The following is a 27086-nucleotide window of genomic DNA, read 5'->3' on the forward strand; positions in this document are numbered from 1 at the left end:
GAGGACAGCCCAGCGCATCTGGAGATGCGAACTTCCCACTATTCAGGATATTTACAAGGACGGGTGTGAAAGGGCCCGAAGGATCATTGATGACCTGATTTCCCCCACCCCCAACCACAAACAGTTCCGGCTGCTACCATCCAGGAAACGGTACCACAGCCTAAAATCCAGGACCAACAGGCTCCGAGACAGCTTCTTCCACCAGGCCATCAGACTGATTAACTCATTCTGATACAATTGTATTTCTATGTCATACTGACTGTCCTGTTGTACGTACAGGATTATGTACTATATTATAAATATACAAGTTACTATAAATTGCACACTGCACATTTAGGTGGAGACGTAACGTGAAGATTTTTACTCCTCGTGTATATGAAGGATGTAAGTAATAAGGTCAATTCAATTCAATTTACTTTCTTCCAGATTGCATCGATATGTTGAGCCCAGGATGGATCCTCTGAAATGTTGAACGCTGTTGACCCCTCAATGGGGACTAGTATGTTTTCTCCCGACCTCCCCTTCCTGAAGGCCACAATCAGTTCCCCGCACTTACTGCACTCAACAAGCTGATCCATCTCACTCCTCGTCGCCATCTAAGCTTCTGCCAACCACAGTTATGTCATCGGCAGATTGATAGATGGTGTCTGAGCTGTGCCTCGCCACACAGTCACGGGTGCAGGGGCTAAGCAAGGGGCTAAGCACGCATCTTTGAGGTGCACCAGTGTTGAATGTCAGCGAAGAGGGGATGTTATTTCTCCGGCTGATGAGGTCAAGGGTCCAGTTGCCGAGGGAGGTACAGAGGGCTAGGTTCTGAAGCTTGTTGATCAGTACTGAGGGGAATGATTACTACCGATCCAAGGCCGAGGGGAGAGCCAGTGAGACTGCATCTGCTGCAGACCTATTGTGGCGACAGGCAAATTGCACTGAGTCCGGATCCTCGCTGAGGCAGGAGTCAATTCTGACCGTGACCAGCTTCTCATCACCGTAGTTGTGGCCGCTCGCCCTGCTCTTCCTGGGCACCGCTACAATTGCTGCCCTTTGAAAACCTCCGACTGCAATGGTGAGAGTTTGAAGATTAGACCGGTTGGCCGACATATCACATGAGTGAGAGAGGAAGGGGTAGAAGGGTGTGTGAGAAGGAGCTGTGATAGGGAAAGAATATGGGGGGAAGGGGGAGCAAGTGAGGTGAGTGAACTTCGGGAGAGAGGATGACCGTGAAACTAAAGGAAAGAGGACAGAAAAAGGAATAGATAGAAAGAGAGGGAGGGATGAGAGGTAGAGTGGGAGGGAGGAGTGGAGTGAGGGGGTAGAGAGAGGGAGGTAAGCAGAAGTGAGCTATAGGGGTGAGAGAGATGGAGTGGGGGAAGAAAGAGGAGAGAGGGGTGAGGAGGGTAGGAGAGAGGGAGTGGAAGAGGGGTAGATAGGAATTGTGGTGAGTGGTGTGGGGAGCCTGCAGGATATGACAGTGGCAAACCAGCCTGTTCCACTGGGGTAGAAACTCACACCATCACTCCCTTCACCCCCTCTCCACCCCACCCAAGCCTTCCATCCCAAAACCCACTCCTCCACTTCCTTCTCCCTCCCTCTCAGCCTCCCCATCATGCCTATCTCTCTCCACCTCTCCCTCCCTCATTTCTCTCACTCCCTTGTTCTACTATCCTGCCCTCGTACCACCCACAACCTAATGCCCCCTTTTGCTCCCCTAATCTTTTGCCCCCCTGCTGCTCCACCTCCCACTCCGCTGTCATATCTTTCGCCCCTTTCCCTCGGTACCCACTCACTCAACCTCATTGGAGAACGGGTCTCATACACACACCCGGACTCTCACTGGGGGTCGGATCACAAACTCATACACAATTATTTCACGTCTGGATAAGTTTAGTCTTTATTTATCAGGTGAGTTGAAGTTTGCCAACGACTGCAGCTTCTGAACTCCGCAGCAGGTCCGATCCAGATGAGTCCTGATCCCGCCTCTTGCTTCCTGCCCCGTGTGACGTCAGAGAGCAGGCGGACTGGCTGGTGTGGTATTCAGGTGTTGGCGGCGCAGGTGTTGGGACAGGGTGGCTGTCGGTCTACAGGTAAGGCTGGGAGATGAAAATTTTCCAAAGGGTTGGCTGTGTAAGTGGGGGGGGGGGGGGAGAGAATTCCCAAAATGTCTTGAGAAGTGTGTATAAAACGTGAGATGCGAAAGGGGGTTAAGAGGGAAAGAGAAAGTTTTGAGAAAAGGAATACAGGCTGGATGCGGGTAAAGAGAGAAAGATTCCATCAAAAAGTCTTGATGAGAGTGTGGGTTGAGGGGAAAGAAAGTCCAGGATGGTGGGTGGGTGGAAGAAATAATGTGGGGGGGGGGGAAGTCCCAGACGTCTTGACTTATGTGTATAGAATGTAGGGTGAGAAAGGGGCGTTGGTGGGGAAAGTAAATTCAGGAGAGAGAGAGAGAGAGAGAGAGAGAGAGGAGGGAAGGTGGGAAATACAGACAAGTGTGAGTATAATACAAAGTGTCCTAACTAGTCTGTAAGAAGGTGGGATAAAGGAGGTGAGAGAGGGAGGGTGGGACAGAGTGAAATGGACATGCTGGAGGGGTCTCAAAATGTCAAAACAGGTGTGTATAGACAGAGTGCAGAGATGAGGGGACAGGAAGTTCAAAAGTGAGTGGAAGGAGGATGGGAGGCTGGAAGAACGGGCATCTGTAGCGAGGAGACCCCAAATGTCTCAACAAGGTGGCTGTGTATGTAAGATTAGGGGATGGAGAGAGGCAAACAGATCACAAAAGGGTGTGCGTGTTACACACAAATGACAATAAACCTTGACAAGTGACAGGGTGGCTGTTTACAGAAGGTAAGGGGTGGTGGGAAGAGACAGAGGGAAAGATCTTGACAAGGTGGTGGTTTATTAAAAAGTGTTCAGGAAAGTTTGGAGGAGGGTTGGTAGAGATATATCTGAAACTGCTTAAAAATTTGATATCCAACGCAATGTAGGACCCCACCCCCACCATTTCAAAATAAGGTCTCAATCACTCACACTGAGGCTGAGCTGAATCTTCCCCTCGGGGAGTCTTGACTTTCGCCCTACTTTCCTCCCTGAGAAGGAATGTTCTCTACAAAGTTCAGGAAGGGAGGGTTGCTCGGGGGGGTGGGGGGAGAGAGAGGCAAACAGTTACCTGGAGGTGCTGGTGGACGTTAAACCAGTGGTGATTGTGGTGTTGGGGACCAGGGGCCAGACTGAGATTCAGCTACTTCTGCTTCGTGGGCAAACGGGCAGCTAGTTTCATCAACTGATCAGAATCTGATTTCAATAAACTGTGTTCTTGAAATGTGTCTTAACTTTCCAGAGAACTTTGCAAATATTATTTCAGTCCAGGTAAAGGGACCTGAGAGGTTGTGGAGGGGATGTTTCTAGGACCAGCGGGCGCAGCTTCTGAATGGAGGGATGCCCTTTCAAACAGGAATGAGGAGGATTTTTTTTAAGCCAGTGGGTGGTGAATCTGAGAAATTCATTGCTACAGATGGCTGTGGAGGCCAAGCCATCGGGTATACTTAAAGCAGAGATTCATGGGTTCTTGATTAGTCAGGGCATCAAAGGTTACGGGAGAAGGCAGGAAAATGGGGTTGAGACGGATAATAAATCAGCCATGGTCAAATAGCGGAGCAGTCCCTGGGCCGAGTGGCCACTCCCTGCACCCGTGGAAGCTGTTCGACCTGCTGAGATCCACTGGCACTTTGCATGTTAGTCAAAGATTTCCAGCATCTGCAGCCTCCTGTGACCTCACCTGCCTCCTGCACCTGTTTTATCAAACTTTCATTAACATTCCTGCTGAGAGCTGTTTGTATTCTTGTCATGAGAAGGCAGATTGTACGCATCCTACCTTCCTGAAAGTTTGTTTTGATTATCCTCCCTACATACCTGAGCTTTTACAAACTTTGCTTTCAATGTTGCTTCAATTCTTGGGTGTGGTTTTTAATCTGCCTTCTTAACCTATTGCTCAGCGGATGGCCTCTGAGGAATGTCAGCTCACCGGCTGAACACTCAACTGATACTAAATGTCCCAGTTGTCTTGAAGAAAAGGTCAGGCAGGCTGAGCCTATCTCTATGCATAGTTGGGAACCGTGAGAAAGGGCTGGACTGAGATGAGATACGATGCCTTATGGGGGCCTCAGTCTGTTACTGAGGAAAATACCTTTCTCTGTGAATCAGACCCCTTAAGTGTCATATTTTCCTTCTATTGGATCAGAATCGGGTTTAATTTCACTGATGTATGTTGTGGATTTTGCTTTGCAGCAGCAGTGAAGTTCTAAAAAAACTAAATTATAATTAAAACAAAACACTACGTCGTGCAAAAATAGTGAGATGGTGTTCGTAAGTTGGTTCATTGTCCCTTCAGAAATCTGATGGTGGAGGGGAAGAAGCTGTTCCCAAAACGTTGTGTGTGTCTTTAGGCTCCTGCACTTTCCCCCGGTGGTAATAAGAAGAGGGCACGTCTCAGGAGAGCCTGGAGCCAAGATTGTTTTAGGGATGAGAATCGTGGGTCATCCATTTAAGTAAATTTTCCTGAGGCTTAGATCTCTCCCTCAAACAGGTGGAAGCAGTTTTTTTTAATATTTCAGTGGCAAGGGGGTGACAATTGCTTCTCAAGACATGGGGGGGTCAGGGGAAGGTCACAGAAGCTGGGAACATAAGGACAGATCCCAGTAATGCCCTACTCCCTCAGAGGGTCTGTGATAGGTTTGAGTGTTACAATTTGAGGAGTGGATATTGGTTTCCTTTGTAACCACCAACTCCAAATTGTGCTGTGGTATCTTTCTGGAGTGGAGTCTCCGGTGATTGTTGGAAACCCCCTGGCCTGTCTGAGATCGTGGAAGAGGGAGGAGAGAAGTTCCAAATCTCCGGGAGGCTCGGAACCTTCTGAGCACACTGAGTGGGGAAGGGATCTCATCCTGGGTTTTAATGGGAAGCCTACACCTCATGGAGAGGATGTGGAGGCTTTTGGAAAACGTGCAGAAGAGGTTTAAGAGGAAGGAGACATGAGAGAGAAAAGAGGAGAATGTCCTTAAAGTAGGAATGATGCTGACTGTAAGGAGAAGCTGGACAAACTTGGGCTGTTTTCTTGGAGTGATGAAGACTGAGGTTTGAGAGGCAGAGACAGAGTAGACATCCTGTGTCATTTTCCAATGGTTGAAATGGGAAGTCACATTCGAGCCATACAAAACTTTGGTTTGGGCTGCAGTTGGAATATTATGCCCAGTTCTAGTCACCCTAGTACAGGGAGGCTTTGGAGAGGGTGCAGAAGAGGTTCGCCAGGATGCTGCCTGGATTAGAGGGTATGCTTTGTAAGGAGACGTTAGACAAACTTGGGTTTGTTCAGCAGAGGCTGAAGAGAAACCTACAGAGAGTAGACGGTCCTGATGAAGGGTCTCGGCCCAAAATGTCAACTGCTCATTCCCCTCCATAGATGCTGGCTGACCTGCCGAGTTCCTCCAGCACTTTGTGCGTGTTGCTCAAGATTTCCAGCATCTGCAGAATCTCTTCAGTTGTAGATAGCTAAATGTCTTTTTTCCAGGGTAAAAACAACAAGACAGAGAATGGGGGTAAACTTAGAAAGAAAAGTGCGCTGAAAAGTGATGGAGTCATTTGAGTTGCTTTTGGGTAGGCAGATGTGCAGAGAATGGAGGGATATGGACATTGTGTAGGCAGAAGGGATTTGGTTTAATTCTGTGTAATGTTCTGTACAGTTACCTACATCTACATCCCTTGGAATGCCGAGTCAACTTGGGAGAGCATTTCCCAAAGTCTGGTTCACTTTTCATCAGGAACTGACAACTGCACTGGAATTCAATTCCAGACATCTTCCTGGAGTAGTTGACAGGGGTGGTAGAACAGAGATGAGGGTGTGGAAAAACTCTGGGGACAGGAAATTCTGGGGGAGAGGGGGTGGAAGAAGGTGGGGCAAGTGGAGGATTGACCTCAGGACCAGCATTGCAACATCCAGTGAGAGATCTGTTGCCCACAAGAGGGAGGGATGATACTGGTGAATTCTTGATTGGGGTGGAGAGAATGGAGTGAGCCAATATTTACCTGTCTCAGGCCACCATCTGGGTTGTTGGAATCTTTGTGCTTTTCTCACATCAATGTCTAGTTCCCAATGAGTCAGCCAATCGTGCGCCCGGAGAGGGGTGGTGGGGTCTGGTGTTTTGAGGGCAGTGGGTGCCTCCCTTCTCATGGCTGCCTTCTCTGCACAGGAAGATCCTAGCGAGAATCATGGGCGATACGTCTGCCTCAGCGGGGTTCAAGGCCCTCCTGATCTTCGGCAAGCTCGTGCTGGCGGTGAGTTTCGGACTGGTGCAGGGAAGTGGGGAGCCTCGATATCACCTTCCCCCTCGGGTGGGCTGGGAAGGAAACATCAGCTTGTCAAAAGAGTGGGAGGGGACACATGAACTTGGTGGGTTGGAGAGGGTGGACGAGAATTGGAGTGTTGGGTGCCTGGCAGGTGGGATCACCCCCTTGTCTGTGGGGACAGGGAGGGGAGACTTCTGAGGTGTGGTGCACTCAGTGTCTTTGGGTGGCACCCTTGGGTGTTAAGGGAGAAGAGTTGGCTACCTGTCTATTCACAGGGATGTGTGGGTCGTACTTGGTTGGTTTGAGCACCTTTTGGAGAGTGGAGGGGAATGAGTGGAAATGTCAGTGGGCAGTGACACCCTTGTCTGTGGGTAGAGGGGTGTGTCTGTGACAGTGGGCGCCTTAAGGTGGGGGCTTGAAGAAAGTGATTGTTATTCAGGTTACAGAAGCCCTGTTGAGTACAGAGAGGGGGGAAACGGGTCTGCTGATGGGTGAGATTTACCAGTGGCTGTAGGGGAAGTGATATGCTTTAATGTTCGAGAAAGGGCAGGAGTAGAACCCTTGGGTCTGCTGATGGTGGAGAGGAGGGAGAGCAGGTGGGGTCATGCCAAGGAAGAGGGCAGACTTGTGAGGAGTGGCCCTGGCCTTGGGTGGGTGGACAAGTGGGTGAGTGAGTGCTCCTGTGTTGGAGGGGACCCTTGGGTGGGTGGATGTGGGTGAGTGAGTGCTCCTGTGTTGGAGGGGACCCTTGGGTGGGTGGATGTGGGTGAGTGAGTGCTCCTGTGTTGGAGGGGACCCTTGGGTGGGTGGATGTGGGTGAGTGAGTGCTCCTGTGTTGGAGGGGACCCTTGGGTGGGTGGATGTGGGTGAGTGAGTGCTCCTGTGTTGGAGGGGACCCTTGGGTGGGTGGATGTGGGTGAGTGAGTGCTCCTGTGTTGGAGGGGACCCTTGGGTGGGTGGATGTGGGTGAGTGAGTGCTCCTGTGTTGGAGGGGACCCTTGGGTGGGTGGATGTGGGTGAGTGAGTGCTCCTGTGTTGGAGGGGACCCTTGGGTGGGTGGATGTGGGTGAGTGAGTGCTCCTGTGTTGGAGGGGACCCTTGGGTGGGTGGATGTGGGTGAGTGAGTGCTCCTGTGTTGGAGGGGACCCTTGGGTGGGTGGATGTGGGTGAGTGAGTGCTCCTGTGTTGGAGGGGACCCTTGGGTGGGTGGATGTGGGTGAGTGAGTGCTCCTGTGTTGGAGGGGACCCTTGGGTGGGTGGATGTGGGTGAGTGAGTGCTCCTGTGTTGGAGGGGACCCTTGGGTGGGTGGATGTGAGTGAGTGAGTGCTCCTGTGTTGGAGGGGACCCTTGGGTGGGTGGATGTGAGTGAGTGAGTGCTCCTGTGTTGGAGGGGACCCTTGGGTGGGTGGATGTGAGTGAGTGAGTGCTCCTGTGTTGGAGGGGACCCTTGGGTGGGTGGATGTGAGTGAGTGAGTGCTCCTGTGTTGGAGGGGACCCTTGGGTGGATTTGGCGGTATTAGAAAGTAGCTTTGGGTGGGTAATGAGATGAGCCTTTTAAGGGGTTGGGGACAAGAAGGGGTGAGTATCTGAGGGCACCTAGCATGGGAGTGATGATAGGGCTGGGAGTTGCTTAGCAGAAGGGTAAGTGGGGGTGGGAAGAACCTTGCAGAGGGGTAAAGTTGGAGTTCTGTCACCTGGATGTGCACCACATGGTCCTCCTTTTCTCTCCTCCCATCCACCCCGTCTCGCTGTTCTCTCCTCCCATTGAGAGGGGTCCAGCCTCACCCCTGACAGGAATGCTACAGAAATTCTCGGAATCTCCCCAAACCGGTTCCCACAACTTCCTTGATTCCCTCATAGCTCAGAGGATTGTGTAAGCTTGAGGTTCTGCAGATGTTGTAAACCTAGAGCAAAGCACACAAAATGCTGGAGGCAGGTCAGGCAGCGTCTATGAAGGAGAAGAAGCAGCTGCCATTTCGGGCTGAGACCCTTCATCAGGATCCTCCGACTCAGCATTGCAATGTGATGCTTTGCATGTCTTGGGTTCAAAGAAAGGGCAGGAGTGATACCGGACCATTCCTCAACTGGAACGTCCTCTCTAAATTAAGCAATACGCACGATGTTGAAATAACTTGGCAAGTCAGACATTTCTTGCTGCTGCAGGAAAGAGTTTGTACACACTCCCCATGAATGTGTGTGTTTCCTTCGGGTGTGCCGGTTTCCTCTCACAGTCCAAAGACCTGTGGGCTTGTAGGTTAATTGGTCATTTTAAATTACGCTGCGATAGGGCTAGGATTAAATTGGGGGGGGGATTGGCCTGTTCCACGTGTATCTCAATAGATAAATAATCTATGGGAGAAACAGTCAACATTTGTATTGTTCAAGATTTCCAGCATCTACCGAACCTCTGCGTCTCTAAGCAAATTAGTTTTTTTGTTGTTGTCACGTGCTGAGATTCAGTGAAAAGCTTCTCCTGCATAATCAGAAAGGATAAATCCAAAGCAACACACAAGGAACGCTGGAGGAACTCACCAGGTCTGGCAGCATCCATAGAAATTAATAAGCAGTTGGCATTTTGGGCCGAGACCCTTCATCAGAACTGGAAAGGAGGGAGGAAGATGAGAGAATAAAAAGGTGGGGGTTGGGGAAGAGACATCCATAATTGCATGAAGCATTGGTGCTGTTTCCTGCACTCATGCTGAGGTCATCAATTTCATCAACTTTGCCTCCAACTTCCACCCTGCCCTTAAATTCACCTGGTCCATTTCTGACAGCTCTCTCCCCATCTCTGAAGACCAACATCTTTTATTAACCTACCAATTCCCACAGTTATCTTGATAGCTTCTTCCCACCCTGTCTCCTGATTTTAAAAAAAAATGTTTTTGCTTTTCCTCAGTTCCTTTGTCTTCGCTGCATCTGTTCCCAAGATCTGGCGTTCCTTACCAGGACATCAGAGATGTTCACAGTAGTGCTTCCCTTCCTTCACCATTGTTGCTGCCTTCACCTGCACCTCCTCCAGTTCCTGATCATCTGTGCTCACCCCATATCTCTGCTGCCTCAACACTGATAGAGTTCCTCTTGTCCTTACCTACCACCCCATGAGCCTCCATATCCTTCTGTTTAACTTCCACCATCTCCAAAGGGATCCTACCACCAAATGTATCTTTACCTCACTCCCCCTCTATCCTTTCTGAAGGATCTCACCCTCTGTGATTACCTTGTCCATTCATTCCTCCATACTAGTCTCCCTTCAGGCACTCATCCATCCACCTCCCTCGCCTTCATTCAGGGCCCCTGACAGGTGAGGCAATACTTCACCTACAAATCCACTAGAGTCGTCCAAAGTAGCTGGTACTTCCAATGCAGCCTCCTCTACGTTGGTGAGACCTGTCATAAACTGGGAGATGGCTTCCTTCATCGAGCACCTCCATCTGCCAAAAGCAGAACTTCCCAGTGGCCAAACATTCTAATTCCAATCCCTGTTCTGACATGTTGGGCCATGGCCTCCTCTTGTGACACAATGAGGCCACCCTCAGTGAAGAAGCTGATTTCCAGTTTTAAAAAATCCCTCCCTTTCCACTCTTCAATTCTTCACTCAGGCAGGTGAGAAGGGATAAGAGGTCGGTCACCTCCCCCGGGTTCCCTCCTCACCTTTCTGCTATGTTCCGCTCTCCTCTCCTATCAGATTCCTTCCTCTTCAGCAATTTAACTTTCCTATCACCCTGCCTTCACCTATCACCTTCCAGGGCTATCCTCCTTCCCCTCCCCTCATGTTTTTATTTTGTTCTGCTGTCTCCCCTTTTCTTTCCATTGCTGATGAAAGATTTCAGCCCAAAATGTTTCTTCATTTCCATAAATGAGGCATAACCAGCTGAGTTCCTCCAGCATTTGGTGGGTGTTGCTTTGTCTTGCATACCGTTCATACAGATCAAATCATTACAGTGTACTGAGGTAGAACAAGGCAAAATCCTGCAAGCCGTGTAATGGCTACAGAGTAAGTGCAGTGCAAGTAAACGATATGATGCAAGTTCATAACAAGGTAGATTGGGATCAAGAGTCCATCTTGCTGTACGAGGAATTATTCAATACTCTAAGTGGGATAGAAGCTACCCTTGAACTGGATGGTACAAGGTTCCAGGCTCTTGTATCTTCTGCCTGTTTTTTTTCCCTGATGGGTGGGGAGAGAAGAGAAAATGTCCAGGGTGGGAGGGTTCCTTGATTATCCTGGCTTTAGTGAGAAATGGACAGAGTCCATGGAGAGGAGGTTTGTTTTCATGATGTGCTGAGCTGTGTTCACAACTCTGCAGTTTCTCATGGTCGTAGCTGTCATACCAAGCTGGGATACATCCGGATAGGATGATATCTATTGTACATCGTTTTAAAGAAGAAAAATGAGATTCAAATGGGACAAACCAAATTTCTTTGGCCTCTGAAGAAGCAGAGGTACTGCTGAGCTCTCTAAGTCATTGCATCAATGTGGCTGGATTAGGACGGGCTAGTGGTAACGTTCACTCCTAGGAACTTGAAGCTTTCAATCTTTACACTGTTGATGTAAACGGGAAGAAAGTATGTACCACACTCCACCCCCTTCCAAGGTTGGGCTTGTGTTTGCTGGCTGAGGGATCTTGGTCATCGAGCAATCCAACTGCTCCAGATGCCTATCTTAACTACTCCCACTTGTCCCATAGCCCTCTTAAAACTTTCCTGTCCAAATGCCTTTGGCAAGCAGCTTGTTGCCTTTCACATTAATGTTTGTCAGAGTGTGCCAACTTGTTGCGAGCTGCCCTCTGCAGGTCAACTAATGGGAAAGTGTGAACACTGCAAACTACAGAGTGACTCTGCACTCCAAGTGTGGAGAGTGTGGGGAGCGTTCTTGTAGAACTGGAGTCTCAAAAGATGGACCTCGGTTCTGTCTGTGTGGAGTTTCCCTGTGACCCTGTAGGTTTCTCTTGAGTACTCTGGTTTCCTCCCACACCCCAAAAATAGGCTGTGGGGTGGGTCTGCTGTGAATTTACCCCCAAGTCTGGGTGAGGGGCAGAATCTCAGGAAAAGGGCAGATGAGGATGGTGAATCTGTGAAATTCATTGCCACAGATGGCAGTGGAGGCAAAGTCATTAGGTGTATTTAAAAATGGAGGTTGTAGTGTTCATGATTTCCATTCCATCATGGTTAATTTATTATCCTTCTCAATCCTATTCTTCTGTCTTCTCCCCGTAACTTTTGACACCCTGACTAATCAAGAATCAATCAACCTCTATAAAACATAAGAACAGTTATGGGGAGAAGGCTAGAGAATGGGGTTGAGGATGAAAAGTAAATTGGCCATGATGGAATGGTGGAGCAGACCTGATAGGCCAAATGGCCGAATTCTCCTCCTATATCTTGGGGGAGAATTGGTGATGAAGAGAGAGGAATGAAATGGACTGAATATCCTCATTTTCTTCAGGGAAATGAACCCAGCTAAAAAAACCAGAAAAGGCTTGGCAGTCTCCGTGGAGAGGGACATGGTTGTTGTTTTGGGTCAGATTATTTTGCTTGTAGTTGAGGGAGGTGAGGGGGAAATGTGGTCCAAGTTTCGGCAGACTGGGTGGAGATTGACAGCTGAGTGACGCAGGTACAGGAGGCAGTGAGTCATGACTTGTTAGGAGGCACAATCCGCAAAAGCGCAGTGGAATTTGGTTCAGCAGGAATCTCAAACTTTATTCATGATCATTACAACATTGGTTTCTTCTCGATGACGCTTGTTTGTCACTGTACACCTCCCTCAGCTGATTCAACTAAGGTCATCCCACTGAAGTCACTTTATTGTTGTTTTCACCATCCCTGGCAGAGACAGCAATTCAACAAAGGAAGGGTGGGGAGCGGCATTCAAGGAAGACAATAATACAAATTGCAATAATGATATCAGATTCTGTCAAACTATTGCTACAGGAGTTGGTTGTCAGGCCTTTTTGCCAAACCATGCTGACCAAGACTTCCATGTAAATTGGCCCCATTAGCCTGCAGTTGGCAATCTGTCCAAACCTTTCCTCTCCATGTACCTGTCTGAGTATCACCAAAATATTCCAATTGTACACACCTCCACCATTTCCTCTGGCAGCTCAATCCATGTGTTCACCAGGAGGGGTGAGATTTTTGCTTTAAATCTTTCCCTCTCAGTTTCAGAGTCCTCTAGCCAGGGGAAAAGACTGTGACCATCCACCTTACCTACACCTCTCATGGTTTTATAAACCTCAACCTCGTGCACTGCAGGGAAAACAGTACCAACCTGTCCAGTCTCTCGCTATGACTCAAGCCCTCCAGTCCTGGTAACATCCTCATGAATCTTTCCTACACCTTCTCCAGCTTCCTTCCTGTATGTGGGCAACCAGAACTGCACACAGTACACCAAGTGTGGTCTCACCAACGTCTTGTACAGCTGAAATGTGATGTTCCAATTCCTGTACTCATTGCCCTAATTCTACCCTCACCACCCTGAGGCTCGAGAAAGATGAAACTATTAGAGGTGCAGATCTGAGTTGAAGGGTGGGCAGAAAATTTGGAAGGGAAGCTAACTTCCACCCAGATGGGCGAGTACCCAGAACACATTGCTTCCCTCACTCATTTGTAAAGTCCCTGGCAGTGTCTGGACGTGCAGTTCAATCTCCTGGGCAGAGAGAGGGCTACTGGCCAGGTAGGTGCTGGGTGGGAGGACTAATACAGATGGGTTCACAGTGGTAGGCATGGACATGATGGTCCCAATGTCTTGTTTGCCTGCTGGATGTGGGTGGGGGCGTGGTTCAGGTGAGGTTCTCTGTCACAGGGTTGTGGAGAAGATGAGGTGGATCATGTGTTTGATCTAATATCACATTTCTTGTCTCCCTCTTTCACTTTTGGTTTGCTCTTATCTGTCTTCACTCCCCCCCTCCCCCGTGACCTCTCTCTCTCTCTTCTGCCCCCTCCCTTTTCTCTCTCCAGCTAGCTGGGTTGGCCCTATTCGCGGTCACCATCTGGGTGGTGACGGACCCATACCGAGTCTACCCAGCACTGGGTGCCTCCGGTAAGGATGATGTGTTTGCAGGTGCCTGGATCGCCATCTTCACTGGCTTCGCCTTCTTCTGCATCGCCGTCTTCGGGATAATCTCCGTGCTGAGTGAGAGCCGCACTATGATGATTACGGTAAGCTAGCAGGCTCGTAGGACCGGAGACCCCAGTTCCATCGCTGTGTGCACACGCGGGTCCCCCCTGCGGGCTTGGATTTCCTCCCATACAAAAAAAAACATGTTGGGGTCAGTGGGATTATCATCCGCTGAATTGCAACCCCTCCCCACCCCAATTAGTGTGGGTGGAGGTAGGGGAAAGAACCTGTGAGGGACTTTATTGCAATGGGATCAGTGTCAATGGGTTGGCACAGACTTGATGGGCTAAAGGGTCTGATTCTGAACAGTGCCACCCCCCCCCCCCCCACAAAAATCAATTAGTTGCTTAGGGTCCAGAAACTGGTGGTGATGGGGTAAGAAATGGTTGGGATTACTGTGGTAGAAGCTAGTAGATTCTTGTTAGTTGAATTGCCTCTTGTTTGGCCGTCCTGAGGATGGTGGCGGTGTTGGACACTGCATTGGCTAAAAGGGCATGAATTTGTGTCATGGGACAGTTGATACCTTTGAATGGATTGATGAAGTTTTGGTGGTTGGGTAATTCTGTGGGGGTCTGTGAACACACCAGCATGTGAGTGTGTGTGTACAAACCCTGTGTGTGTCTGACTAACTACTGTTGTTTTGGTCTTGAAGCCATCCAAGACCCCCTCACTAATCCCCTCTCTCCCACCCACAGTACCTAATCCTAATGCTGATTGTCTACATCTTTGAATGTGCCTCGTGCATCACTTCCATCACCCACAGGGACTACGTGAGTATTGGGGGAACTTCCTGTATAGGGAGGGTTGGGTCTATCAGTCCTGCTTGGAGAACATGGAGTGAGGGTGGAGGGAGATTCCTTACTTCTGTTGTGCTATAGGACACGTTCTCCTTGTTGGGAAGAGCAGGCAGGAGCATCTTCCTTGCCCACCCATTCCCACTTGTGACAGCCCCTTTGTCCAATGGGAGTGCAGTGGTGTTGAGATCTTGCTGTGAGACTTTCTCCATCCTGACCCTGTTCATTAAATGCAGTCCAGTGTGGAAATGGGCTCTTTTGCTCAACTCATCCATGCTGGCCAAGGTGCCATACCTGAGCTATTCCTATTTGCCTGTATTCCCTCTAAACCTTTACTAATCATGCACCTGTCCAAGTACCTTTTAAATGTTAATGTACCCGCCTCAACCTCTTCCTTGGGCAGCTTGTTCCGCATATCCACCAGCCCCTTGTGGGAAAAAATTGCCTCTCAGATTCCTCCATCTCCCTTTAAACTTGTCCCTTCAGTTTCAGATTCCCCTAACCCTGGGGAAGAAACTGTCCTTCCGCCTTGTATATGTTCCTCGGGTCTTTATAAACTTCTGAGGTCGCCCCTCAGCCCTCTTTGCTCCAGGGAAAACAGTCCCAGCCTGTTCAGCCTCTCCTTGTAACTCAAGCTCTCCAGTCCTGGTAACATCCTTGTGAACCTTTTGTGAACCCTCTCCAGCTTAATGACACCCTTCCCGTAGCTGGGTGACCATAACTGCACACAATACTCCGAGTGAGGTCTCACCATCCTGTACAGCTATAATGAGGCATCTCAGCTCCTGTACTGAGTGCCCTGACCAATGCAGGAATTGCAAAACATCTTCGCTTAGGGCCCTGCCATTGGGAAATTAAACAGGGCAGCACTTGCAGACAGAATACAACATCTCACACTTGCCTGAGTCAAACTCCATCTGCTATTCCATAAGGCAATAAGATATAGGAGCAGAATGAGGTGATTTGGCCCATCGAGTCTGCTCTACCACTTCATCATGGTCCCTCTAAACCCCAGTCTCCTGCCTTCCCCTGTTAACCTTTCTCATCCTGACTAATGAAGAACCTAACAACCTCCATCTTAAATATACCCAATGACTTGACCTCCACAGCAATTTTTGGCAATGGATTCGAGATTCACCACCCTCCGGCTAAAGAAGTTCCTCTTAATCTGTTATAAATGGATGCCCCTCTATTGAGACTGTGCCCTCTGCTCCTGCACATCCCCACTATAGGAAACATCCTCTCCACATCCACTCTATTGAGGACTTCCAACATTCTTCTGAATTCCAATGAGTACAGGCCCACAGCCATCAAATGCTCCTTGTACAATAAACCTTTCATTCCCGGAATCGTTTTCATGAACCTCCTCTGACCCGCTCCAATGTCAGCACATCCTTCCTTGGATAAGAGGCACACAATACAGCAAGTGCCTTATAAAGCCTCAGTATTACATCCTTGCTTTTATATTCTAGTCCTCTTGAGACGAATGTTAACATTGTATTTGCCTTGCTTCCACTGACTCAGCCTGCAAGTTAACCTTTAGGGAGTCCTGCATGACTCCCAAGTCCCTTTGCATCTAGAGTTTTGAATTTTCTGCCCATTTAGAATATGGTCTATGCTGTTATTCCTTCTACTAAAGTGTATGATCATACACTTCCTGACACTGTATTCCATCCTCCTAATCTGTCTAGGTCCTTCTGGAGCCTCCCTGCTCCTCAACACTACCTTCCTCTCCACCTATCCTTGTAACATCTGCAAACCTGGTCACAGAACTATCAATTCCATAATCCAAATCACATATAAGACAGAGAAGCAGTCCCAGCACCAACCCCTGCAGAACACCACTAGTCACCAGCAGCCAACTAGAAAAGGCTTTTTATTCCCATTCTTTCCCTCCTGCCAATCAGTCAAAGTTCCATCCATGTTAGTTTCCCGTAATACCATGGGCTCTTAAGTTGTTAAGCGGCCTCATGTGGCACCCTACTAATCGAAGTACATAACCTCCACCAATTCTCCTTTGTCTATCCTACTTGTTATTTTTTCAAAGAATTCCAACAGTTTTTCTTTCCGGTAAGAGCTTCCTTTAAAGAAACCATGTTGACGTTGGCCTATTTTATCATATGCCTCAAGTACCCTGAGACCTCATCCTTAGCAATTGAACTCCAATATCTTCTGACCACTGAGGTCAGGCTAACTGGCCTATAATTTATTTTCTGCTTCCCTCTCTTCTTAGAGTGGAGGGATATTTGGAATTTTTGAGTCCTTTGGAACACTGCCAGAATCAATTGTTCCTTGAAGGATCAATACCATTGATCTTTCCACAATTACTCCAGCCATCTCATTCAATACCCTGGAATGTGGTCCATCTGGTCCAGATGACTTAACCTTCAGGCCTTTTTAGCTTGTCATGCAGCTTCTTCCTAGTAATAGCAATTGCACTCACTTCTGCCCCAACACTCTCAAATTTTTGGCATACCAGTCTTCCCCAGTGAAGATGGAAGCATATTACCTCTATGTCATTTTCCAGTGGTATGACTTCTGCTCTAGCCTCCATTTTATTCTTTATATGTCAGAAAATACTTTTGGTATCCTTTGATGTTATTGACTAGGTTACCATCACACTTCATCTTTTCTCTCTTAGTGGCTTTTTAGTTGCCTTCTATTGGTTTTTAAAAAAGCTTCCCAATCCTGTAACTTCCCCATAACTTTCGCTCTATTATAGCCTCTATTTGGCTTTTATGTTGTTTCTCACTTCCTTTGTCAGCCATAGTTGCATCATCCTGCCTTTAAAGTACTACTTATTTGGGATGGAACTACCCTGCACCTTCTGAATTGTCCCTAGAAATTCCAGCCATTGATTTTAGCTTCTCCCCCTCAACTTGCAGGGTGAAGACCATTATATTATGATCACCATCTCCTAAGGGTTCCTTTACCTTGAAGCTCCCTAATCAAATCTCGTTCATTACACAACATACAATCCAGAGTAGCCTTTCCCTAGTGGGTGCAACCACAAGCTGCTCTAAAAATCCATCTTATAGCCATTCTGTAAATTCTCTTTTTGGATCCAACGCCAACCTGCTTTTTTCCAATCTTGCTGAAATCAAATTACAAAGGGAGATGGAAGATCTATCTTTTCACCCTTGCAGTTTTTTTAACACTGTTCACACCTCTTTCTAAAGATTTCATTATTTTTTTGATCAACAGATCCACCTCACCCCCTGTGCCTACCTTCCTGTTCTTTCAATACAATGTGTACCCTTGGATGTTAAGCTTTTTTTGGCCATGACTCAGTGATGCCCACAACATCATACATACCAATCACTAAATGCGTTACCAGATCTCTAACTCTTTTACACATACTGCCTGTATTCAAATCTAACACCTTTCGTCTTGTCTTGTGAGATGTAGGTGTGAGGGAGGGGGTATGGGAATCAGCTGCTGTAGATTACCCCAAACCAGGGAATTACAAAGAGCCTAAAGTTGTATATGAATGACTTGGTTGAGGAAGTGGAGGGATAAATAAGTTTGCAGATGATTCAAAGGTAGGTTGTTGTGTGGATAGTGTAGAAGTTTATCATGGTTACAACAGGACATCAATAGAATGTAGAGCTTGGCTGAGAAGTAGCAGATGGAGTTTAATCCACACAAGTGTGAAGTGATTCACTTTGGAAGGTTAAACTCTAACGTGGAGCACAGGGTTAATAATAGGATTCTTAACAGTGTGGAGGAATGGGTATCTTGCAATTCAAGTTCATAGATCCCTCAAGTTGCTGTGCAAGTTGATAGGGTGGTTAAGAGGGCAGAGGGTGTGTAAGCCTTCATTCATTGGGGGAATGAGTTCAAGAGTCACGAGGTAATGTTGCAGCTTTATAAATCTCTTGTTCAACTACACTTGGAGTATTGTGTTCAGTTCTAGGCACCTCATTATAGTAAGAATGTGAAAGCTTTAAAGGGAGCGCAGAGGAGTTTTACCAGGATGCTGCCTGGATTAGAGAGAATGTCTGAGGAGGAACGTTTGAGTGAGCTGGGGCTTTTTTCTTTGAGTGAAGGAGGATGAAAGGTAACTTGACAGAATTGTTTAAGATAAGAGGGATAGATGGAGTGGGCATCCAGTGCCTTTCTCTTAGGGTGGTAATGGTTAATACGAGAGGACACAATTTTAAGGTGACTGGAATAAAGTACGGGGGGGGGGGGGGGTAGTGTCAGAGATATGATTTTACAAAGGTAACTTTGTGGAATGCCCTGCGGAGGGGTGGTGGTAGAGGTAGATACATTGGGGAGATGTTAAGGGCCTCTTAGATGGGCACACATGGATGAAAGAAAAATGGAGGAAGGAAAGGTTAGATTGATTTCAGAGTAGGTTAAAAGATCAGCACAACACTGTGGGCTGCATTGTTCTGTGCTGTGGATTGGGTTGCTGTTCACTGGTGGTGGGAGTAGCATCCCCACTTGGCTCATTCGGGTGACTGGTGCTGGAGGGACAATGGTGGGAGTATGATCAGACTACTGGATGAGTTCACACCTTCCCTCTTGGTCTCTTTTGTCCCCCACCCCTCAACACGCAGCTGGTCTCCAATCCCAAGTTCCTCAAAAAACAAATGCTCCAGTTCTACGGTGATGAGACTTCAAACCAAGGCCGGGACATCACTGCCCTCTGGAACCGAGTCATGCCCATGGTAAGTTGCAAGCTAGCTGGCAGAGGCATTCCATCCAATGTGAACTATACCTGAAACCAGACAGGCTGTGCTCATTTGGAGTGAGGTAGTGGGGTCATAATGGTCTCAGTGGGGCAGAGTGGAGAGGAGCTCTTGTGTGGGGTGGGGTAGGAATCTGGAACCAGGAGTTGCTTTGGCAAGGGGAGGGGGTCTGTTTAAGAGACTTTTTTTTTAAACTGAGGCCAGTCTTTAGATCTGCTCCACAGAAGGAGGTGGAATTCAGAGGCACAATAATTCTCAATAAGCAAGGGTCCCTGAGACATGGAATGCTATAATGTGCCTGGCTTGCTGTGGTGGCTATAGATGGTAGAACAGTGGCCTAACTTGTGCTTATAATTTATATATCTGTATACTGACTGGTGTATCTCTCTCCAGATATCTGAACATTGTCCAATGCCTCTAGTATTAGACCCTTCAACCCTGGGGACAAAAATAATGGTTGTCTATTCTACCCATGCCCTTGATTATTTTTTTCTGACATCTCTCCCCCTCAACCTCCAGAGAAAGCAACCTAAGATTGTCCAACCTCTCCATAGAAGTGCATATGCTCTAACCAGGCAGCGTCCTGGTGAATCTCTTCTGCACCCTCTCCCAAGCCTCCACATCCTTCCTGCAATGGCAAACAACCCTTCAGATGCAGTCTAATTTTTTTTTATAAAACTGCAATGTAACTTCACGACCCTTGAACTCAATGTGTTGACTAATATAGACTTTCTTTAAAACCTTATTAAGACTACACACTGTCTGATTACTAATGTGGGTTTCTCTCTCTCAAACAGGAGAAATGCTGTGGGTCAGTGGGCCCTGCCGATTGGGTTAAATACACATCATTCTTCAGGAAAGGGTTCAACGAGACGTATGCCCCCTGGCCCTTCCAGTGTTGTAAGAGGAATGCCGATCTTCAAATCATTAACCAAAGAGGTTGTGCTGTTGGTCACAAAGACTTCCTGTACCAAAAGGCAAGTCCTTCTTTTTCCACAACCTCCCACCTCCAGTGACCTTGGCTTCCAGAGTCAAATTGAAAATACAGGAGAGTACAGCACAGGAATAGGACCACAGTCCTGAATTAAACACCCTAACTAAAGTAATCCTTTCTGCCTACACAAGTGCCAAAGTATCACAGCAGTTCGCGCAACACTTTTACAGCTGGAGGTGTTGAAGATCGATTCCGATATCATCTAATTCCTCTCCACGGGATGCCTGGATTTTCTCCACGTGCTTGGGTTTTCATCCACAGTCGAAAGACATAGGTTAATTTGGTCATTGTAAATGGTCCTGTGATTAAGCTAGGGTTAAATTGGGGGTTGCTGGTCATTGTGGCATGGAGGGCTGGAATGACCTGCTCCACACTGCATCTCAAATAAGAAAATTATCCCCATCTATCCATTCTCTGCAAGTCTAACAGAATCTTAAACACCTATCGTTTCTGCCTCCTTCACCCCTGGCAGTACCTTTCAGGCACCCACCCTTTATTTTAAAAAGGAGAAAACAAACTTGCACCTTCATCATGAATACATGCCATCTGTGCCTCTCATCATTGATACTTCTATCAGATCTCCCCTCAGCTTCCAGAGAAAACAACCCAGTTTGTCCACCCTCTCCTTGTAGCTCATACCCACTAATCCAGGCAGCATCCTGGTGAAGCTCTCCGCAGCCTCTCCAAAGCATCCACTTCCTTCCTGTAACGGGGTAATCAGAAATGGATGAAGTACTCTAGATGCGGCCTAACCAGAGTTTAATAGCTGCAATGATCCCATCAGAATCCTCAGATTAGACACAGTGAAGCTCCCTCCATGCCATCCCATCACACACTCCTGGAGTCAAGACATTTTGAAGCTCCGTCCACATGGTCACATCACACATTCCCAGGGTCCAACATAGGGTGAAGCTCCCTCCACACCATTCCATCATGCTCCAGGGTCAATGATTGAACACATGGGCCAGGCCTTTTAGTCCACAATGTTGTGCCAAACGAATTGAATGCCCAATGGAACATCAGAGGGAAGACTGTCATTTTGACCATGTTTTGTCCCATCCCACTTCTCCAAGGATTTGTTTCTTTGAACTTGAACCATTCCTCCCTCAATTTGCAGGTGCCCTATTTTGATCCCTAAACTTGCCTTGAAATTCCTTTCCTGTATACACAAAATGTCAGAATCGAACCCTATTCACTAGCATTATCCCATGTAATCTGTGGCTTATTCCTGCTTATTTTTCCAAGCATGGCTGTTCTCCACAAACAAATCCTCCATCCCCAGCCCTCAGGCTCAAACCCTGAATGGTTATATCACAGCCACATACAGCATTTTGAATGCACAGGAACATAAAAAGTTGCAGAGAGTAGTGGACTCGGCCTAATACATACGAGCACATCCCTCCACACCATCAGTAGTATCTGTAGGAGGTACTGCCTCTAGAATGTCCAATAAAGATCCCTACCTTCCAGACCATTCCATCCTCTCGCAGATCGCATCGGGCAGGAGGTACAGAAGCCTGAAGTCCCACACTACCAGGTGCAGGAACAGCTACTTCCCTTCAAACATTCACTGGCACAACCCCAATCACTCCCTCAGTATAGCAACACTAGGACTACTTTGCACTACAACTTTTTGTTCTAAATGTGTTCTTTCTTAAACATTGTGTAATTTGTGAATGTTGTGTCTGTGATGCTTCTACAAGTAAGTTTTTCATTGCACCTGTGCACACATGGACTTTGTGTCTACCAATAAACTGACTTTGATTTGATGTCCTTGTTCTGAACTTGCACAAAATCCACTCCCACTCTAGATCTTCCCTGTGACCCCTGCCCTGGAGGCTTGGTGCTCTCTACCTACACACTGTAGATGACTGTTGAAGGTTAATCTATTCTCTTTTGTTTTCACACAGGGCTGCTTTGAATTTTTCAGCACTGCCATCAACAGCTATGCTTGGGCAGTTGCCTGGTATGGGTTTGCCATTCTGATGTGGACGGTAGGTGAAAGGGGTTCTTATCATCCAAAGTGCGGTGGTGACACTGGACTAATCACGAGTGTGTGTGTGTACGTGTGTGCGCCTGCCTCTGTGTGTCTCACTGTGACCGCCCAGGGTAAACCCTTGCAGTCATAGAATGTGTGCACACAGAATGTGTCAGAGGTGGGTCTTTGAGGCTTGAAAACGGCAACTTCACCCACTGTGCTGCTGTTGAGATTCCTCCAATTCGCACCCCTTGAGTGTTGAATCTAGGATCTTTGGGTGGGGTTGCAAGCAGGCGAGGTTGACCAGGGCAAGAGAAGGTGTTATGACTGGATTTGAATCCCATTCACAATTGTCTTTCTTTCCTCGCCAGTTTGTTCTCCTGCTACTCAGCATGTATTACCTCACCACCCTCTAGACCATGGACCACAGGAGCAAGACTTCAACCTATATGTCAACAACAATCTCTCCTCCCTCACCACCCTCTAGACCATGGACCACAGGAGCAAGACTTCAACCTATCTGTCAACAACAATCTCTCCTCCTAAAACTACCAAATTCTAAAGCAGATGGACCTGAACAAGTCAACCTGGGACTCAAAACCTTCAACCCGTGGGAAAATTAACCAACCAGGGTGTCCTGTTATGGATCTGATTGGGAAAACTGAAGAGGCAGAAGGTTGTTACCATCCTCCCAACAATGCTGTTTCACCAACCTGTTCCTGACCATTTCTTGCTTCCTGGTCGTAATTCCAACTTTCTGGAATCTATAGTGGGTACCTTGATCTGTTTGAGGCTCTCCCAAGTGTGGATGATGCCATTCTCCAAGTGTTATTGTTTGGTTTGGAGGCTCCCAAGCATGACAAGGCTGCTGCCTTGGAGCTGGCCTTTCCCAAACCTTCCCCTTTCCTCTTCCCTTTTACAGCAGGGGTTCCCAACCTGGAGTCCATGGACCCTTTGATAAATGATGGGGATCTATGGCATTAAAAAGGTTGCGAACTCCTGTTTAAAGTACAACGCTGACTCTTTAATGAAGGACTTTCCTTTTCCCTCTTGCCAAGTACTGCCTTCAAATTGGATCTTCTGTGGATTAAACAAAAGCAGTTACAGTGGAATCATTATATAGCCCTATGTAAAATTACCAGTGATTTTTGTTTGAGAGCATCTATGTATATGCAAATAGCCCTATGCATACCTTTGGTGATTATATTTATGTGAATGAGTCTTTAACTAAAAGATGGAGTTAATTGCATGTAATATTTTGTAACCATTAAAGCAGCTGTCTTTCCTGTTCTTGTGCCTTTTTTTTAATTTGGGTCCTGCTGTGAGCAGGGCTGCAGATGAACTGTATTGTCACAGTGTTGATGTGCTGACTTTGAGAGGTTGCACACTAGATACAGTACTCCCCTCTCCTCACCACTTGCTGAACCTCCAAACCTCTTCCCTACGTATATCCATGCCCCAAAAAGATGAGCACCTTAAGCAAGCTGAAGGGTTCAAAGTTTTGACTGGGAGGATGGAAATTGGAGAGATACAGACCCCTTTGGCTCATGGTGACTGTGCTGACCCTCGGCCATCTTTTTTACATTTAACCCCATGCTTATTCGCACAGATTCTACCCCTGCATATAATTTCATAGAACACTACAGCATAGTATAGTTTCTTCAGCCCACAAAATTGTGCTGACCCTTTAACCTACTCCGTGATCAACCCAAACCTTCCCTCCTACCCTCCATTTCATTCACATCCATGTCTGCCTAGGGATCCCTGGAACACCCCTGTTGTATCTGCCTCTACCACTACCCCAGCAGCAAGTTCCATGCACCTTCTACTACCTGTGTATAAAACCTACCGCTAATATTTCCTCTCTTCCCCCCCCCCCCCCCGCCCCCCAGAATACTTTCCACCAATCACCTTAAAATTATCTCTCTTGTATTTGCCATTTCAACCCGGGGAAATGCCTCCGATCATCCAACATGTCTATCAAATTGGTTCACCTCCTCCTCCACCTTGGTAAGAAAAGCCCCAGCTTGCTTAAACTTTCCTCATAAGCCATGCTCTCTAATCCGGGTAGTATTCTGACAAACCTCCTATCCAGCCTCTTGAAAGCTTCCTCATCTCTATAATGAGGCAACCAGAACTGAACACAATATGGTCTAACCTGCAATATTATTAAGTGCCTGTGAGGAAACTGGAGTGTGGAGTTGGTGGTCATGGAGATGGGAGAATGCACACACGCAGTGAACCTCTCTCACTAGACCTGAGGCAGCATCTCGGCCTTCTGCACCACGGAGCCAGTTCTGACAGGAACCCTTATGAATGGAAATTGAATGCACAGTTTAGATACAGGGAGATGATTTCTAACTAAACCAGACAGTGAATACTGTGTGGTGTTGGAGGCTCAGTAGTGTACGAGTTAACGCAACACTTTTTTTAGAACAGTGGCTCAGGTTCAATTGCTGCTGCTGTCTGTACATTTTCTCATTGACCCCGCAAGTTTCCTCCCACATTCCAAAGAGGTACTGCTTAGGGTTAATGAGTTGTTGGCACCAGAAACATAACGACTATTGCAAGCCGCCTCCAACACATCCTCAGACCGTGTTGGTTGTCAACGCAAATGACACAATTCACTGAATGTTTCACTATAGATTTGATGAATAAATCTTCGGATTATAGCGGGGGGGGGGTGGTTTCTCACTAACTCACCCTAAGGCCCAGGAGGTGGGAGGGAAAGATGCCACTCTCCTTTCACACCCCTGCAATCCTTCCAAGTTAGGACCTTGTGCAGAGAGATATTCATTTATCTCATACTCTCTCTCACCTTTACTGCTGTGAAGAGATCTGCCCTCCAATTCCCACCCATCCCAGTGTTACAGTATATCCCTGACGGAAGGCAATTACAGTTGCCGTGTTGGGTGCAGACTCTTGAATCAGGAGCAACACCCATTCCTATTGGGGAAACTCGGTGGGGGGGGGGGGGCAAGAACGGCCTTGATGCTGGTGGGAGGAAGAGAGGGATTGGTATTTGGGATCCTGTTGAGAGATTACAACACAAAAGGTCAACTGATTTCTTGCTCCTACCGATGCAGGCTCCTGTCGTAGCTCCATGTTCGCTGTCTCCTGTTTGTGGTTCTCCACAACCCAACCCACTAACTCCCTCTATTTCCCCCCTCTTTCTCTCTACCCCTCCACTCCCTCCCTTTCCTTTCTTCCCCAACCCACTCCTCCTTTCTCTCTACCTCCTCCACTCAACCTCCCCTCACTCCTCCCTCTCCATTCCCACCCTCAACCTTTCCAACTTCTACCCTTCCCTGCTCCCTCACTCATCCCCTTTACCCCACATTTCTACAGTAGTTTCTACTTTTAAAAAAAAGGGAAAAATGCTCCTCCCCTTTCCCCTCTCCCTCACCTTCCTATTCTGGCATCCTCCCTTTCTTTTCAGCCCTGATTAAAGATCTCAGCCAAAAACATCACCTGTTTATTCATTTCCATAGTTGCAGCCTGACCTGCTGAGTTCCTCCAGCATTTTGTGTGTGTGTTACTCTGATTTTCCAGCATCTGCAGAATCTGGTGTTCTGTACTGAGAAGCCTGTTCTTGTCGAGCTGGTTGGGTAGGAACTGTAAGGTTCTTTGGGAGGGTGCTGATAGAGTGGCAGCTAGATGATGTCAAGTTAGATGGCATTCCTGTATTAAACCTGCTGCACCAGGTTACAGACCACAGCTGGCAGTCCCTGCACCTGCTCACACCACCACTGATACATATACTATATACCTCTGTAAATCCATCCTCCTCTCGTGTCCTGTTTCATCCTCCTACTAACCTCTCCATCCCTGTCCCCAGTACCAGCACCCACCCCATCTGTATGACTCCCTCCCCTCTGGCCCCTACATCCCTCCCCAGCTCTCTGACCCTTGCACCCATCCTCCCATCTGTGAACCTCTCCAGTCCCTGCACCTCTCCCTGTCTGTGACCACCTCTAGCCCACTACGTCCCTCTGACCATTATTCCCCTCACCGTCTCCGTGACCCCGTCCAGTCCTATGCCCTTCACATCTCTGTAACCCTCTCCAGCCCTGCACACCTCCCAGTCTCCATGACCCCCTCCAGTTCCTACACCCCACACTCACTCTGTAACCCCCCTCCCATTTCACTGGTGTGTGAGCTCCCTCTGTCTCAGCCAGGTGTTGTATGGGTGTGTGTTTGTGTGAGATCAGGAGCGAGAGAGACAGACACATACAGTCTGTTCAAGTGGCAAATGTGATCCAGGACTTCGGGAATGTAGCTGGTTGGACCAGTTTCTCTTGCCCTAGGCAGTCCCAGAATAAATAAGCTCTGCGTCACTGATTCCCCCACAGCCCTGGAGACTGAAACTCCAGACCATTCAGCCCAGCGAACCAGCACTAATTCTCCCATCAATTTCTTTCCCCATACAACAAAGCCCAGCCCATCATGGAAACCAGACTCCCCTCCATGGACTCTGTCTGCACTTCTCAATGCCCTGGTAAAGCAGCCAGCATAATCATAGACCCTCTCTTCTCCCCTCACCCACCAGCTAGAAAATACAAAAGCCTGAAAGCATGTACTACCAGGTTCAAGGCCAGTTCTATCCCAGTCACTGCAACACTTCTCATATGCAAAAGATGGACTCTTGATCTCACAATCTACCTTGTTGTAGTCTTTGAACCTTGTTGTCTGCCTGCCTTGCATTTTCTCGGTAACTGTTCCAGCATACTGTTTCCTACTGAAACTTTCGACTGTATCTTGGTACGTATGACGATAATAAACCAGTTCCCATGTCCTGTATTTTTCCTGCTTTGGGAAGTACCTATTGGACCCATGTCACCACACCCCTTCCCAGGGTCAGACACAAGGTGAAGCATGTTTCATCACCAACTCCAGGGGTCAGACACAGAGTGAAGCTTCCTCCACGCCGTCCCATCACACACTCCCGGGGTCAGACACAGAGTGAAGCTTCCCTCCACACAGTCCCATCACACACTCCCTGGGTCAGACACGGAGTGAAGCTCCCTCCACACCGTCCCATCACACTCTCCCGGGGTCAGACACAGAGTGAAGCTTCCTCCACACCGTCCCATCACACACTCCCGGGGTCAGACACAGAGCGAAGCTCCCTCCACACCGTCCCATCACACACTCCCGGGGTCAGACACA

At 47.9% G+C, this 27086-nt stretch overlaps 1 protein-coding gene across 1 annotated transcript; it reads left to right on the forward strand.

The window, feature by feature from the left end:
• The first annotated feature begins 1982 nt into the window (after positions 1-1982).
• upk1a (uroplakin 1a) lies at positions 1983-23207 on the forward strand. Its single transcript, XM_059968433.1, has 8 exons — positions 1983-2081; positions 6240-6324; positions 13295-13495; positions 14150-14224; positions 18814-18924; positions 19743-19922; positions 21850-21933; positions 22289-23207. The coding sequence occupies exons 2-8, from the start codon at positions 6259-6261 to the stop codon at positions 22331-22333; spliced, it is 762 nt and encodes a 253-aa protein (XP_059824416.1). The 5' UTR covers positions 1983-2081; positions 6240-6258; the 3' UTR covers positions 22334-23207.
• Positions 23208-27086: the final 3879 nt, after the last annotated feature.

The sequence above is a fragment of the Hypanus sabinus genome, chromosome 1, assembly GCF_030144855.1.
Source record: "Hypanus sabinus isolate sHypSab1 chromosome 1, sHypSab1.hap1, whole genome shotgun sequence".
Lineage (NCBI taxonomy): Eukaryota > Metazoa > Chordata > Chondrichthyes > Myliobatiformes > Dasyatidae > Hypanus > Hypanus sabinus.

Coding starts and splice junctions, on each gene's coding strand:
- upk1a (XM_059968433.1), top strand. CDS start 6,259: ATGGGCGATACGTCTGCCTCAGCGGGGTTCAAGGCCCTCCTGATCTTC. Junction 6,325..13,294: donor TCGGCAAGCTCGTGCTGGCG/GTGAGTTTCGGA, acceptor TTCTCTCTCCAG/CTAGCTGGGTTGGCCCTATT. Junction 14,225..18,813: donor CCATCACCCACAGGGACTAC/GTGAGTATTGGG, acceptor CTCAACACGCAG/CTGGTCTCCAATCCCAAGTT.